The sequence below is a fragment of the Canis lupus genome, chromosome X, assembly GCF_048164855.1.
Source record: "Canis lupus baileyi chromosome X, mCanLup2.hap1, whole genome shotgun sequence".
NCBI classification, from domain to species: Eukaryota; Metazoa; Chordata; class Mammalia; order Carnivora; family Canidae; genus Canis; species Canis lupus.
In genome coordinates, this window is record NC_132876.1 from 83,791,592 (window position 1) to 83,808,784 (window position 17,193).

The following is a 17,193-nucleotide window of genomic DNA, read 5'->3' on the forward strand; positions in this document are numbered from 1 at the left end:
GAACACTTCTGAAAGAAATTGAGGAAGACACAAAGAGATGGAAAAATATTCCATGCTCGTGGATTGGAAGAATTAATATTGTGAAAATGTCAATGTTACCCAGAGCAATTTACACGTTTAATGCAATTCCTATCAAAATACCATGGACTTTCTTCAGAGAATTGGAACAAATTATTTTAAGATTTGTGTGGAATCAGTATCATACATTTTTAAATGAATTGTGTGAATAAAGATACAAATAAGTCTCACATGTTATACTTGGTTGATATCTTTCTTAAATTTCTTAATATAAATAATAGTGAAAGGGAATAGAAGGGAAAGGAGAAGAAGTGGGTGGGAAATATCAGAAAGGGAGACAGAACATAAAGACTCCTAACTCTGGGAAGCGAACTGGGGGTGGTAGAAGGGGAGGAAGGCGAGGGGTGGGGGTGAGTGGGTGGTGGGCACTGAGGGGGGCACTTGATGGGATGAGCACTGGGTATTGTTCTGTATGTTGGCAAATTGAACACCAATAAAAAATAAATTTATTATTAAAAAAATTTCTTAATCTATGTATTCCTTATCCACCTCTTTTATCCCTCCTTGCATGTATTCATTGATGAAAAGAGATAGTCTTGAAGAAATTCCAAATTAATGTATTTGGAATGAATTTGTATTTGGAAATTCATTTGTTAGTTTATAACATAGTGTTAGTTTACACGTTCCTCTGTTTTCTACATTTCTGGTCAATTGGTGGTTAGATCTATTGATAAGTTTGATTCAACTTTTTGTCACTTATGTCATTTATGCTACAGAGATTTTGTAACCAATGTGCTTTCACTGGTTTGGGATGTTGGGTTGTCATTTTTTGTGATTTTATTAGTAATTGGTGGTTATTGCCTAGTTACACTAAGTCAAAATAGTCTGCAAAATAATTATATTCTATCACTCTTCTTTGCTTGTTAAGAAAGTACTTTTATAGAGAAAAGCTTTATCTCGTCAACTATTCAGTTATCTTTGGTCAAAAATCATACAAGAAAAGCAGAATAAATGTTTGGTTCCTCCCCTTTATTTAAGCAAATCTTCAGTTAATGAAGTGGTTTATGAGCATCTCCAAATGTGACATAAGGGTTGTTTTTATATCAATATGAACTCTTGGATTTAAATATATTTGGGGTGCTTTGATCCATCGCAGTTATCCCTAATGATGCTCAAATTGTCCTATCTTTCACCAGTGGAAACTTCTTCAGTTGGTTTCTGAGTTCTTTTTGACATGACTATAGTAGTCTTTGAAAGCTTCCTAGCTAGCTGGAATAACATGATGGTCCAATATCATTTTATACACTTCCTACTACAGTCATAAAATCACTCCCTCATTGCTTTTAGTAAGTAATGGTATGTATAGGTTCCCATCCAGACCCAGGGAATGCTCAATGCCACTGCATTGATTTTGCTTCCAAGTCTTTTCCACAAACAGAGCTAGAAAATAAATACTTTTTTAATCATAAAATACATAATGAGTCACATTGATATTTATATTTTTTTATTTTGAGTGTAGTTAACATACAGTGATATACTAGTTTTAGGTGTACAATATAGTGATTCAACAGTTCCACATATTACTCAGTACATATCAAGATACATATCAAGATAAGTGTACTCTTGGGATGCCTGCGTGACTCAGCCAGCTAGGCATCTACCTTTGGCTCAGGTCATGATCCCAGGATACTGGGATCAAGCCCTATGTTGGGCTCCTTGCTCAGTGGGGAGTCTACTTCTCCCTCTTCCTCTGCCTGCTACTCCCCCTGCTTGTGCTCTGTGTGTGTGTGTGTGTCAGGTAAATAAATAAAATCTTAAAAAAAAAGAATAAGTGTGCTCTTAATTCCCTTCAATATTTAACCCATCCCCCCACAACCTCTCCTCTGGTAACCATCAGTTTGTTCTTTATAGTTAAGAGTTCTGGTTTCCTGGTTTGTCTTTTGTTTCTTTCCTTTGTTCATTTGTTTTGTTTCCTAATTCCATATATGAGTGAAATCATTTGGTATTTGTCTTTCTCTGACTGGCTTATTTTGCTTAGCATTATACTCTCTAGCTTCATCCACATCATTGCAAATGGCAAGATTTAATTCTTTTTTATGGCTGAATACTATTCCAGTGTGTGTGTGTGTGTGTCTGTGTGTGTGTATGTGCACACGAGCACTTCTTCTTTATCTATTCCTCTATCCATGGACACTTGGGCCACTTGCATACTTTGGCTATTGTAAATAATGCCACAATAAACATAGGAATGCGTACATCCCTTTGAATTAATGTTTTCATATTCTTTAGATAAATACCCAGTAGGGCAATTACCAGATCATACAGTAGTTCTATTTTTAATTTTTTTGAGGAACCTCCATACTTCTTCCATAATGGCTGCACTAGCTTGCATTCCCACCAACAGTGCATGAGTGCTCCTTTTTCTCCATATCTTCACCAACATTTGTTGTTTCTTGTGTTGTTGATTTTAGCCATTTTGACTGGTGTGAGGAGATATTTTATTATAGTTTTGATTTGCATTTACCTCATAATAAGTGATGTTGAGCATCTTTCTAAGTGTCTATTGGCCATCTGTATGTCTTCTTTGGAGAAATGTCTGTTCATGTCTTCTGTCCATTTTTTAATTGTATTATTTGGTGTGGGGTTTTTGGTGTGGAGTTTCGTAAGTTCTTTACATGTTTTGGATACTAACCTTTTATCCAATATGTCATTTGCAAATATCTGGCCCCATTCACTAGGTTGCCTTTTGGTTTTGTTGGTTGTTTCCTTTGCTATGTAGTTTTTTATTTTGATGTAGTTCCAATGGTTTATTTTTGCTTTTATTTCCTTTGGTTCAGGAGACATATCTAGAAAAATGTTGAGGCTGGTTTTGTGGGCTAATATGATCTATTCTGAAGAATGTTCCATGTACACTTGAAAAGAATGTGTATTTTGCTGTTTTAGTATTGAATGGTCTGAATATATCTGTTAAATCCATCTGGTCCAGTGTGTCATTCAAAGCCCCTGTTTCCTTTTTGACTTTCTGTATGGATTATCTGTCCATTGATGTAAGCGGGGTGTTAAAGTCCCCTACTATTATTGTATCACTGTCCATTAGCTCCTTTATGTTTGTTATTAACTGCTTTATGTATTTAGGTGCTCCCATGTTAGGTGCATAAATATTTATAATTGTTCTATCTTCTTGCTGGATTGTCCCAATTATTATTATAAAGTGTCCTTTGTCTCTTAAGTCTTTTTTTAAAGTCTATTTTTTCCAAAATAAGTATTGCAACTGCAGTTTTTAGAACTTTTTTTAAAGGATTTTATTTGTTTATTTGAGAAGACAGAGAGAGCATGAGCTGGGGGAGGGGTGGTTAGGCAGAGGGAGAAGCAGATTCCCTGTTGAGCAGGGAGCTTAGCATGGATCCTAGGACCCTGGGATCATGACCTGAGCTGAAGGCAGACACATAACTGACTGAGCCATCCAGGCACACCCCCAGCTTTCTTTTGACATCCATTGGCATGATCTCCATCCCCTCACTTTCATTCTGCAGATGTCTTTTGATCTGAAATGAGTCTCTCGTAGGCAGCATATACATGGGTCTTGCATTTTTTTAATCCATTCCTTTTTCTTAGATTTTATTTATTTATGAGAGAGAGAGAGAGAGAGAGAGAGAGGCAGAGACACAGGCAGAGGGAAAAGTAGGCTCCATGCAAGGAGCCCGAAGTGGGACTCGATCCCGGATCCCCAGATCATGCCCTGAGCCAAAGGCAGACGCTCAATCACTGAATCACCCAAGTGTCCCTTTTTTATCCCTTCCATTATCTGATGTCTTTTGATGGCTTGCAAAGCCTCAAATATTTAGTCTCTCATCCTTTTACAGGAAAAGAACCAAGAAGCTTGTTTAGAATATTTAAATCCACACATTAAATATATGGCTTCGTTACTAACATTCTATATAGTACCTGGCTAAATTATGCCCATTATCTATTAGAATCCAGTTATAAAGATACATTCATAATTTAGTTTGGTTATCGTGAATTCAGCAGACCAATTAATAATAGTTCAGAAAGCATATTTTTCTACTATGTATTATACATGGCTATCATTGCACTATATGTCCATGATTCTAAAAAACCCTTTTGTATTATTCATAATAAACAAATCTGCTTTCAAAGGTTGCTTGGCAGTAATTTGAAGTATTTTACTGTATAAAATCAAATGATCCCTATTTTTAGGAGCACTTAGGTGGCTCATTTGGTTAAGTGTCCTACTCTTGATTTTAGCTCAGGTCTTGATCTCAGGGTTGAGTTCAAGCCTTGGAGCCTCTCTCTGTGTCTCTTATGAATAAATAAATAAATAAATCTTTAAAAAAATAAATTGTTGGGCTTTTATACTGATTTGTAGCAGTATTTATATATTAAGTTTACTAGCCATTGATTGCATCTGTTGCAAATTTTTCTTTGCAATTTGCCATTTGGCCTTAAGATTTTTTTTAAGATTTTATTAATTTATTCGAGAGAGAGAGAGAGGGAAAGAGAGAGAGAGGCAGAGACACAGGCAGAGGGAGAAGCAGGCTCCATGCAGGGACCCTGATGTGGGACTCGATCCCGGGATTCCAGGATCATGCCCTGGGCCGAAGGCAGGCACTAAACCGCTGAGCCACTCAGAGATCCCCCTGGCTTTAAGATTTTAAGGTTAATTGTGCATTCACTAATTTTATGAACACAATGTATCAATATATTATTCTCTCATGACTTCAGAATTTTATGTCATCACTAGAAAGGACTTCAATCTAAGATAATAATAAATATTTTCCCATTTTTTTTCCTTCTCACACACTGATGGTTCTATTTTTATGTTTAAATTTTTAATCCGCCTGGAATTTATTTTAGTGTAGGAAGTAAGAGAGAGTTCTAACTTTACTGTTTCCTGGTGAATGGCATGAAATACTTCCTTCTGCTGATGAACTGGTATGCTTTTTCCTCGCAGACAATACAAATCACATAACTGATTCCATTTCCCCTTTTGCTATTGTGGTAGGAAGATCAGAGACAAATCCACAGTTAAGTACAGAAGTGAATTTCATACCTACATCCCAATTTTCCCTGATATTAATCTTCTATTTGTTTGCATTTTTTGTGATCCTGCCTTTATTTTTCAATTTTATGAGATATATTCTTATCAGGTTCCAAATATCCAGTAGAAAATAAAGTAGGCAGTAAATGAACACCTAAGCTCTAACTCATCTGGGCCTGTCATTTCTTGCTCTTCCTTCCTTGGCTGGGAGGGAGAGAAAATACAAATAGAGATGAGAGACACAGTCTGCCTCATGTCTCCCAGAAGCACCAGCCTGAAAACACCCACTCATAAGCCAGGTAAGAAATCACCAGTGGAAGCTTGGGAGGCTCACATACTTAGGCCCACTAACCCTAACATATGTATTAGTGATTCACAGGGTTGTATAGTGCTGACATGATTGGAGTTGGCAAGCTTTTCCTGTAAAAGGCCAGATAGTAGATACTTTAGGATTTTCAGGCTAAATGGTCTCTTTGGCAACTACTCTGCCAGAATAAGCATGAAAGCATCCACAGACAATAAGTAAATGAGTACAGCTATGTTCCAGTAAAACTTTATTATTGGACACTGAAATTTGAATTTTATGTAATTTTCAAATGACACAAAATATTTTTCTTACTTTTTTCAAGTATTTAAAAAAGTGAAAGCAGTCTTCTTAGATTGCAGGCTGTAGAAAAACATCAAGGGTCAGCAAACTCTTCCTGATGCAGAGCTTGGATGAGGAAGTTTATCAGGAATATGTACAATTGTCAGCTAATACTTGATTGACAATTCAGTGACCTCCTTTAGATCAATAATTCTACATCTAGAAATTTATTACAAGGAAATAATTTTGTAAATTATTTTTGTATAATTTTGTAAACAATTACAAATAATTAACAAATACAAAACAAAAACAAAAACAAATACAAAAAATTATTTTGTATAATTTTGTAAACAAAAATCTGAAACCGAAGACTGTTATCCCATCCTGGATTATAACAATGAAAAAAAAACTGGGACACATCCAAACATCCAATAGCATAGGAAATGGTTCAAAATTCTGAGGCGGGGGCAGCCCAGGTGGCTCAGCGGTTTAGCGCCGCCTTCAGTGCAGGGCCTGATCCTGCAGACCCAGCCAGGATCAAGTCCCACATCAGGCTCCCTGCATGGAGCCTGCTTCTCCCTCTGCCTGTGTCTCTGCCTCTCTCTCTCTCTCTCTCTCTCTCTCTGTCTCTCATGAATAAATAAATAAAATCTTTAAAAAAAATTCTGAGGCCATCCAAAACATGGAATGCTATGCAGCCATGACAACAATTACCAGGTGGTTCAGAAAGGGAAAAAGCAAATGGGGTCAAATACTAATATTTGGCAAGTCCAAATGCAGGCTCTATGGGTGTTCACTGCCAACTTTTCTGTAGGTTTAAAATGTCAAAATAAAGTTGGTAACATGTTTTTAAAAAGTAAAAAAAGGGGGCACCTGGGTGGCTCAGTCAGTTAAGCGTCTACCTTCTGCTCAGGTCATGATCCTAGGGTCTTAGGATCAAGCCCCAAGTTGGGCTCCTTGATCAGCTGGGAGTCTGCTTCTCCCTCTGACCCTTCCCATGGTGCGTGTATGCTCTCTCTCTCAGATAAATAAATAGAACCTTTTCTTTAAAAAGTAAAAAATGCTTTATGAAATGTAAGTTAGTAGATTTGCACAGACCTATCTTCAGTTCTTCAGAACTCTGTGTTGTTTTGTGTTAAAGATAATAAACATGGGGGGATCCCTGGGTAGCTCAGCGGTTTGGCGCCTGCCTTCAGCCCAGGGCATGATCCCAGAGTCTCAGGATTGAGTCCCACATCGGGCTTCCTGCATGGAGCCTGCTTTTTCCTGTGTCTCTGCCTTTCTGTCTCTCATGAATAAATAAACAAAATCTTTAAAATATATAAATAAAGATAATAAACATAACACCTCTTTTTTTCCCCATAGGAAAATGGTATAGATTAACTCAATAATAGTTGTCTAACTACCTGGTGTCTATTTCAATCACACGAAATGTAACTTTAACTATATGTAATATTTGAAGATTTACAAAAAAACATTTTAAAAAATTACATGTCCTTTCCAATCATCTTGTTCTTAGGGCAAAGAAAAGCTTGACTTGCTTAGGTTTTGAGCATTTGAAAGAAAAACTTGCCTTTACACACAAAACACACAAAGTATCTGAGAAGACATCACTGGCATGAGTGGGGGCTCTCGGCCCTATAGGCAGGCATAGCATTTGAGGGATTTGGTATCTGTGTTCTCCTTCAGGCTCAGCCAAGACTTGCTGGGTATGATGCTATTATTTGAAAATGTAACATGGGAAATAAATTCATTAACTTGAGTGCATACAAATAAATAAAAGTTTATACATTTAAATAAAGACTCAGGAACATTTCTAACTACAGAATAGCCGATCTTGAGCAGAGGACTTCAGCGACCCGCCACCTGATGCCTCTATTAGACGAGGTAATAGACATAGTGTTTTGTCAATATCTGCTTGGATCCTAGTTATGGATGGCAGGTTGCAAACTGGAGTTACCAAAGCTGAGTTTCAGAGAATCTGTCTCCGTTTAAAAAAAAAAATTTAATGCTCACATTCATTCCCATTACTGGGAATCAAACCCAAATCTCCCGTGCGAAAAATCAAAATCCATGGCGACAGTTCCCGGGATGTACTCTCCTTTTTACAAACCAGAACCATAACCAATTCTTGCCCGTCTGCTTCCGAAGCTCTGACTTTTAAATACTACACGCTTCTCTCTCGCCACCTGTGCGCCCCGCCTCCCCCAGGAACCCGCCAAATCCCATTAAGGCCCGCCCCCGCGAGCCACGCTCAGTCCCCACAGGCTCCGCGCTGCCCCGTTCCCACGCTGCGCGGCCGGGAGTACACTCGGTGGATTCCCTAAAGCCCCGCCCTCCTCTCCTCCGCTTCGCCCCTTTCCAGCCCTTCAGAACCGCCTTTCCCACCCGGCTATTCGGTTGGCCCGCGCCCTTGTAGTACGTCATTCACCCGCGCCACCCGGAAGCCACGGTTTATAGCAACCGTTCTTATTGCCGGCGGCTCTAAGGTGAGGGCCGCGTTTGGGTGTCCCTGGGTGGCAGAGTCCCAGAGTTGGGAGGGGCAGAAGGCGGAACCCCGGCCGGAGCCGAACGAGCCCACTCCCGCTGTCGAGGGGGTGCAGATGTACTGTGCCTGAGGCCAAACTGTGTGGTCAACGTGGTGTGCTCCGCTCCCCATTCCTTAGGAGCCCATCATGGCGACGCCCCCTAAACGGCGGGCGGTGGAAGCCACGGGGGAGAAAGTGCTGCGCTATGAGGCCTTCATCTGTGACGTGCTACAGCAGGACCTGCGGTGAGTGGCAGCGTGGAGGGCCGGGCGTGTGGAAGGTTCCACGTGGGGGGGCGGGGCGTCCAAAGTCAGGGTCTAGCCTTCTGATTGGTGGGAAAGGCATTTGGAGTCCAGCCCCGTGCGCCGATCCGGCGAGGAGGGGCGACATCCGGGGTGCTACTGGGCTGGGATGTGGCGGTTCTTGTAGAGGGTGTGTCCGCGCCTGTCTGGCCTCCCATCTCACTTAGCCGTGGAGCTAGATTCTAAAGCGGGAGTTCTTAGGTTCGAATCCTTGGCCTGGCCCCTTCGCCATCTGTGTGAAGACGTTGTACGCTGCCTCGACTTTGTGTGCCTCAGTTTTCTTATCTGTGAAATGGGAAAGTTCATGGAACCTTCCTCATGGGGTGGTTTTGAGTTTTTAATGTGTTCCCCCCTTGTAAAGGATTTAATGTGAATACTAGGGGCTCTATGAGTATGAAAAATTGTTACTATCACTATTAATCTGAGCAGGAAGTAGAGTGTTCAGAAGCAGGATAATGAACATCCTGAAAGGGATGGAAGATTTTTCTAGGGTGAGAATGGGACACTTTTTTTTTTTTTTTTGAGAATGGGACATCCTGATTGGACGGAATGTGGTAATAGTACTAATAAATAAGAGCTAAAACATATATAGAGCTTAGTTTTTGGTTAGGTGCTATTGTAAGTGCTTTGTAGTAAACAGTTCTCTTAATGACTTTGTGAGGTAATACTTGTCGTCCCTTTTTTAAAGATAGGGAAATTGACTCCTAAAGAGAAAATGAGTCCTAAAGAATTTGCTGAAGTCACACAACTAGTAAAAAGGAGAGCCTAGATTCAAACCCAAGCAGTCTGACTCACAATTCAAATCAACTTCTGCACTAAAATGCTTCTTTAAGGCATGGTGACATGAGGGTCTCAGTCATAATATGAGGTATTCTGACAGGTCCAGGGCTTCCTGTTGGTCACCATTTTCCTCTTGTCCCATCAGAAAAGTGCTGGACCATCGCGACAAGGTATATGAGCAGCTGGCCAAATACCTTCAACTGAGAAATGTCATTGAGCGGCTTCAGGTAAAAACAGCCAAGGTTAGGGACCATTTTGATGTGTTTGGGCAAGGGAGGGGGATGGGAGGAGAGACCCCAGACCAAAACCTGTCAGCTGACCTGAAAGGTGACCACTGACCCCTACCTCTTTTTCCCTGGCCCCACAGGAAGCTAACCCCTCGGAGTTATATATGCAGGTGGATTTGGGCTGTAACTTCTTCGTTGACACAGTTGTGTGAGTGTCTACCTGCCCCTCTGAGCCCACAGGGCTCAGCTTCCCCCTTCCTTCATGCAACAAATATTTTTTTTTGAGTATTTGCTATGTACCAGACACTGTGCTAGGTGCCGGGGATGTGACAGTGAATCGAATAGGACAAAACCCCTGCCCTCTCAGAGCTTCTAATTTGGGGAAGGTGGGAGGAGTGGAGTAAAAAAAAATTGCCAATAAACTGTATAGTATGCTAAACAGTAATAAAGACTTCCCCCACTTCCTCTAACCATTGTTTCCTCAGCCCAGACACTTCACGAATCTATGTGGCGCTTGGATATGGTTTTTTCCTGGAGTTGACACTGGCAGAAGCTCTCAAGTTCATTGATCGTAAGAGCAATCTCCTCACAGAGTAAGTCCATTCTATGAAGTGTCTAAAATACCACCATTTGCAACATCCTTTTCCCTTTCCCCATGGCTCTCTGAGATGATAGATACTTAAGGGCCCATTTCTCCTCCTCCCCAGGGCTAGGGCTGAGGAAAGTAGAGATGCAAAGCTCAGCCCCAAGAATAGCACATAGGAAGCACTCCATAAATGGTCTTGATATTGCTCACTCACACACACATTTGTTGGCTGTTCTATGCCAGGTTCTGTACTTGGCAGTGGGGAGGCCACAGTGAACAAGACAGAAGGGTTCCTTGAAGGCCTAATTTTGACCAGATCCAGAAGGTTTTGGCCTATAAATCAGTAACAGTAAAACAAGTTACCTCCCGATTTCACCTCCTCCTAATTTTCTTGCTCCTTCACTGTGCTCTCACCACACTGATCTTCCTGGGCTTCTTGAAACACCCTCAGAGTGATCCCATCTTAGGGTAACCGCGCTCTCTGCCTATAACATGCTTTCCCTGGGTACATGCATAGCTTCCTTTTTCCTAACTCAGTTTAAGTCTTTTTTTATATAGTTTTTTTAAAGATTTATTTATTTATTCATGATAGACACACAGAGAGAGAGAGAGAGAGAGGCAGAGACACAGGAGGAGAGAGAAGCAGGCTCCATGCAGGAGCCCGACTCGAGACTCGATCCCGGGACTCCAGGATCGCGCCCTGGGCCGAAGGCAAGCGCTAAACCGCTGAGCTACTCAGGGATCCCCAGTTTAAGTCTTTTTTTAAAAAAAAATTTCAATTCGCCAACATATAGTATAGTTTAAGTCTTTCTTAAATGTCACCTCCTCAACGAGGCTGTCTGTAACCTAACTTTAAAATTGCAACCCCTGGGGGCACCTGAGTGGCTCAGTTGGTTGAGCATCTGACTCTTGGTTTTAGCTCAAGTCATGATCTTGGGGTCGTGGGATCCAGCCCCATGTCAGGCTCTGCGCTCAGCAGTGAGTCTGCTGGGGATTCTCTCCCTCTGCCCTTCCCCATGCATGTGCTTGTGCTCTCTTTCTGTCTCTCTCTCTCAAATGGATAAAATCTTTTTTTAAAAAATTGCAGCCCCTGGCACTCCTCATTCCCCTCCCTTGTTCTACTTATGACCTCTTAATGTTTGCTGTGAAATTTACTTCTTTCTAAAATTCCTTGCCTTCACCCATTAGGATGTAAGCTTTACAAAGGGAGATATTGGGATGCCTGGGTGGCTCAGTGGTTGAGCATCTGCCTTTGCCTCCAGAGTTGCTGGATTGAATCCCACATCAGGCTCCTTCATGGAAGCCTGCTTCTCCTCCCTCTGCCTGTATTTCTGCCTCTCTCTCTGTCTCTCATGAATAAATAAATAAAATCCTTAAAAAAAAAAACAAAGGGAGATATTTTGTCTATACTCGCAAGTGACCAGAGTAGTACATAGCATATAGTAGGTACTCTGTTTGTTGAATGAATTTAAAAGGGTATCCTAGGAACAGATTGAGGGGGGATTGAAGCACATCTCTGGTGGTGGAGAGGAAGGTAATGTAGGGAGAAAGTATGGGCTCCAGTTGAGTTTAAGGCTTTGTGCAGGGAAGGGAAATTGGAAGTGTGGATGAGAGGTTTGAAATGTAGCCAGGAAAGGCCTTCCGGGGAAGTGACAATTGAGTCTCTTGGTCGAGTGAACAAGCCATTGGGGCTTTGTGGGGAGAGCATTACAGGCAAGGGGACCAGTGTGAGTGCCGTGTTAGCAGAATTGCCAAGATTGGCAAACATGCCACAAGAGGGGATACCAAGCAAAACACTTAGATTAATACCATCTTACAAGAGTGAATACCACTTATCTAAAATGCCTTCTAGGTCTGTTTATGCCTACATTCATTTATTCCAGAGTTGCTTCTCTTCTGGTTTTAGTAATTCTTCTCTTTTCAAACCATTCCAAGGTTTCCAAGTGTTAGTAGACCCAAAAGAGCCTCAGATCTGCCGAAATTTCTTTTTTAAGATTTATTTATTTATTTGAGAGACACAGAGTGAGAGAGAGAATGAGCGGGGTGAGGGGCAGAAGGAGAAGCAGACTCCACTGAGCGGGGAGCCTGATGCGGGACTGGATCCTGGAACTCCAGGATCATGACCTGAGCTGAAGGCAGACACTCAAGTGACTGAGCCACCCAGGTGCCCTCTGCTGAGATTTCTAAATCTTGGTGATCAGACCAATTAGTGAAGGGGTCAAGGGGCCTGCTTTCATGGGCCAACACAGTTCTGAACTAGTGGTCATTCAGACCACATCCATTTTTTTTTATAACAGAGCTTTCCTTGTTATGTCACGGAATTCCTGAGCCTTTCAGATAGAGATTTTCATTTTTTGAGACTTGATATCTCTCCCCCAAAATGTATTTAAATTGTCAGTGCCTTCCCACTTGTCTGGTCTTTTTGATATATTGACTTGGTTTATTGGAATGAGAAATGTGATTGGATCTCTTATTACTTTATTATCATTAGGAGGGCTTCCTAGAAATTTAATCTTCCTAGGAGATGAAGATTTGAGTCTGAGTAGCTCACTCTCCTTTTTAAAATATTTTGTTATTTGGGACACACCTTGAACTAACTTTCTTTCGGGTTATTTTATGACTGTCAGCCAGTCTTTCTTTTAGCACATTTCTTTGGGGGAGTGGGAGGATCAGATCTGTGTGTATATTCTTTCCTGATTATATAGAAAGGAGTACACATCCACAGACATGTAACTCTAGAAGAGACAGAATAGGGGCACCTGTCTGGCTCAGTAGCTGGAGTGTGTGACTCTTTATCTTAGGGTTGTGGGTTCAAGCCCTACATTTGGTGTAAAGATTGCTTAAAAATAAAATCTTTTTTAAAAAGGAGAGAGAACAGACAGTAACCATTTGAGTATTTATACTGCTTTACCTATTAAATCAGTAGCAAAAAATGAAGCATCTCCTGTGTGTTACAACTAGCATTTGGTGGGCTTTGTATTTTTCTCCTTTTTTAAAAGTGTTGCAACTCATAGCCTTTCCTAAACTAAGCTTGTACCATTAACTAATTTTGTTCTCTTTATTGATGTTCAGATTGTCCTTAGAAGCCAATCAGGTTCATTACTCTGTTCTTTGAATTACTACCCCAGATATTCTTGAAAGCATTCCTGTTCTCGGGCAACAGTGCCATGCTTCATTGATTTCTTGTCTTTAAACATAGACTCAAACCATCTCCTGAGGACTTCAGGTTCCTTTGAATGGAGTAGTCTATTCAGTTATTTATTCAGCATATGTTGGTGCCTACTATGTGCTGCATACTGTTTGGTTCCTGGGGATACAGCAGGGAACAAAGCAGATCAGTCTGTGTTCTCTGCCCTTACATAGCTTACATTCTAGTCAGGGGAGTCAGACAATAAAAAAAGAAGTAAACGATGTAGTAGGTCACAGGTTGGCAGTGCTACAGAGAACAGCCCGGAATGGAGAGGAGAAACATTCCCCAGAAAAAATTTTTTATGACTTTGTATGATGACAAATGGTAATTAGTTTTACTGTGGTGATCGTTTGACAGTGTATCCAAATATCTGATCATTATATTATACCCCTGAAACTAAGGTTACATGTCAATTATACTTTAGTAATTAAAAAAAGGAGGAGTGCCTGGATGGCTCAGTTGGTCAAGCCGCCAACTCTTCTGCTCAGCTCTTGATCTAGGCTCAGGGTCCTGGGATCAAGCCCCATGTTGGGCTGGGGGGGGGGGTCTGTGCTCAGCGGGGAGTCTGCTTGAGGTTTCTCTGTCCCTTTCTGTCACTGCCCTCCCTCTCTCTCTCAAATAAATAAATCTTTTAAAAAATTTTTTAAATAGGAAAAGAAACATTGCCTAGGATGGAGCAGTTGCAATTTTAAACAGAATGCTTGATTGGCTGTAAGGTGTGAAAGTTTTGGGCTGAACAACTGGAAGGATGGAGTTGCCATTATCTGAGAGGGAGAAGATAGAGGAGGAGCAGATTTGCAGAGGAGGATCAGGAGTTCAACCTAGGACCAGTTAAGTATGAGGTGCTTATTAAACAGTGAAGTGGAGTTTTTGAAGAAGGAGTTAAAACTCCCAAGGCTGGAGAAGGGTCTGAACTGAAAATATAAATCTGGAAGATACCAATATCTTGGTATTCAAGATATGGGTTCATAGTGCTGTATTTTTTTCCATTTTAACATTCTATGTTGTTACCTTCTACTCTCCTTACCATATCTAATTTGCCTTAAATTGATTTCTGCTTGAACAGATAGCTGAGCACAACAATGTCTGCCTCCCTTAGGACAGTATCAAGACCCTGTGTAAACTAGCCCCTTCCTACCTCTGGGACCTTTTCTTGGACCACTTTCCTTCCACCAGTCACTTAATTCCTAACACCCTGACTTCCTGACTGGTCCTCCAAAAGCTCCTTCCTGCCTTGTGGCCTTTTTGGGGAAAAGACCCTCCTACTGTTTAACTCTTACTCATTCTCATTCCTCAGAAGGGCCTTCCTTAGCCCTTTGTATCAATTAGGATTCTGTTGGCTGAGTCTGATCCCAATCAGCTTAGAAGATAGAAGGAATTGGGGTGCCTGGGTGGCTCAGTTCAGCGACTGCCTTCAGCTCAGGTCATGATCCCAGGTTCCTGGAATTGAGCCCCGCAATTCCAAGGGCTCTGCTCAACTGGGAGCCTGCTTCTCCCTCTCCTTGCTGCTCCCCCTGCTTGTGTTCTCTCTCTCTCTTTCTGTCAAATAAATAAATAAAATCTTTAAAAAAAAAAAGAAGATATAAGGAATTGACCAGTATATGTAACTCAGCAGTCAAGGGCCAGAGTGGTTTGAGGCAACTCCAGCTTTCCAGTTGCTTAGGCCTTGGCATCTTCCTTAAGTCCTCTCTCTCACACCTGACATTCAACCATTTGGTAAATCCTGTTGACTCTACCTTCAAAATATATTACAAATGCAGTCACTAATCATCACCTCAGCTGCTGACACTGCAGTCTAAGTCTCCATCTCTCACCTGGGCTATTACAGTAGCCTTCCCACTGGACTTCCTGCTTCCACACTAGCTCTCCTTATCCTCAGTCCTCCACACAGCAGCCAGATGAATCCTCTTAAACCCTGGTCAGTGGGGCACCTAGGTGGCTCGGTCAGTTAAGCGGTTAAGCGTCCGATTTCAGCTCAAGTCATGATCTCAGCAACCTGGGATTGAGCCCCACATCAGGGGTTATACCCTTAGTAGGGAGTCTGCTTCTCCCTCTCCCTGTAGCCGGACAGGAGCCCTCCCTCTCCTCATGCACACACATGTGCTCTCTCTCTCTCTCTCAAAATATTTTTTAAAGAACCCTTGTCATTTCACATTCCTTTTCTGATCACAAGCCTCCCTTGGCTCCAATCTCACGTAGAGTAAATGTCAAGAGTCCTCACCATGGCCTTGTGAGTTTTACATGATCTGCCTCCCCACCTTATCTCTCTGACCTCACCTCCTACAGTTTCCCCTTCCCTTATTCTTCAGCCATGCCAGCCACTTTGCTGTGCTTCAAACATGCCAGGTACACTCCTACCTCATCATTTTTCCATGTGTTGGGCCTTGTGTCTGGAACATTCATCTTCCATCTATCCTCATGATCATCTTCTTTAACTCTTTATGCAAATGCTTCTCGCACAGCCATTTGTAAGTGCTCTCATTAGAATTGCAGCCCCCCACTCCTGCACTCATCCTCTCTTATCATTTAACTTTTTCATTTTACTTATAACCCTCTGAAATACTCTATATATTATTCCATAATTTGTCCCTCTTAACGAGAACTTGAGCTCCATAAGGCTGAGATTTTTGTCTGTTGTGTTTGCTGTTATCTCCCAGTACCTAAAATTGCCTGGCATAGAGTAGGGATTCAATCAATTTCTTTGAATCAGTGCAGCCCAGATGGTGGCCAGGCATCTCTGCATAGGAGCAGGTCAAGTAGTAACATGTCCTACCACCTGCCATGTGGAAATCATCCAGGACATAGGCAGTTCTTGAAGTGATGAGGAAAAATCATCTTCATGAGCCTAAGTGTGGCCCACTCGGCCCTTTCTTGTTTCTTTTCTCCAGGCTCAGCGACAGCCTCACCAAGGACTCCATGAATATCAAGGCCCATATCCACATGTTGCTAGAGGTGAGAGTACCTCACCCCATTCCCAGACTCTGTCTCCAAATGTATTCAGGGTGGTGTGACCCGACGAAGGGAGAGAGCCAGGGATGGGAAGGACCATTTTCCTCTCTAAGCAGGAACCAGGCTGGCTCTGAGGGAGGGGAGGTCAGAGCAAGCCTGGGCTGAGGCCTAGACAATCTCTGTTCAATCTCTTCTATCCTTTTTTTCAGGGGCTTAGAGAACTACAAGGCCTGCAGAATTTCCCGGAGACACCTCACTATTGACTTCTTCCCGCCTCCGTAGACATTAAAGAGCCTGAATGCCTTTGAGTCACATGGCCCTTCTTTCCCCACCTCAACCCTTTGCTGTTTGCTAAGGTGCCCTGTTTCTAAAGCACAAAGTTACCAGGAACCCCAGAGAGCCAGTCTCTATGTGGAACCTTTAAAGCACCCCTGAAGTCCCGCCTCCAGCCTGTTGCCTGGCAGCATTTGCCACTTGACTTTCTGCACTGCCCTCTTTTCTGTCGCCTTGGAAACCTGGGCCTCCCACCTGACCCTTTTATCTTCCTGGACGTAACTGTCTTAATCATAGAGAATGGGCTGATTCAGGGTGGAGGTTTGTTCCCAAGACAATCAGCCTTTCATTCCTGGCCCTAAAGTTTGCCCCTCTCCCCCACCCTAATCATTACTGGGGTACCTTAGATTACACCCACGCCCGTCTCATTCCAACCTTGGCCTCACCCGGCTTCTAACTAATTTCAGCTTCCACCAATGGGCGCAGAGCCTGATCCCGCCCTACCCGGGCCGGCCCCTATTTTAGGTTGAGTCTAGCTTCCGCCAATCATTGCAGAGCCAGGTTCCGCCCCCTTATAACTGGCTGAGGCTCAACGCTGACCTCCTCGTAGGCTTTAGTTTCCGCCACTCAACGCTCCTTTGCGTGCCTGGCCGCTGTCCAACCCTATCTCTGCTCTGTCCTAAACTCGTCTTTTC

The 17,193-nt window shown here is 42.2% G+C and overlaps 1 protein-coding gene and 1 long non-coding RNA gene across 4 annotated transcripts; one reads left to right on the top strand and one right to left on the bottom strand.

The window, feature by feature from the left end:
• Window positions 1–5,619: 5,619 nt before the first annotated feature.
• Window positions 5,620–8,476, bottom strand: LOC140627455 (uncharacterized). Its single transcript, XR_012026184.1, has 3 exons — window positions 8,278–8,476; window positions 7,237–7,380; window positions 5,620–5,882 (listed from the first exon to the last, which is right to left on the bottom strand). It is a non-coding gene; the product is annotated as an uncharacterized lncRNA (long non-coding RNA).
• UXT (ubiquitously expressed prefoldin like chaperone) lies at window positions 7,994–16,533 on the top strand. 3 transcript variants are annotated; one of them, XM_072815815.1, is made up of 7 exons: window positions 7,994–8,152; window positions 8,330–8,436; window positions 9,419–9,515; window positions 9,641–9,708; window positions 9,986–10,093; window positions 16,165–16,228; window positions 16,435–16,533. In XM_072815815.1, exons 2-7 carry the CDS (start codon window positions 8,339–8,341, stop codon window positions 16,486–16,488), a joined length of 489 nt encoding a protein of 162 aa, XP_072671916.1. In that variant the 5' UTR covers window positions 7,994–8,152; window positions 8,330–8,338; the 3' UTR covers window positions 16,489–16,533. The 3 variants fall into 3 exon arrangements, with proteins under 3 accessions (XP_072671916.1, XP_072671917.1, XP_072671918.1); XM_072815816.1 differs by having other exon boundaries at window positions 7,995–8,152; window positions 9,419–9,500; XM_072815817.1 differs by lacking the exons at window positions 7,994–8,152; window positions 16,165–16,228; window positions 16,435–16,533 and adding an exon at window positions 13,928–14,178 and having other exon boundaries at window positions 8,159–8,436.
• Window positions 16,534–17,193: the final 660 nt, after the last annotated feature.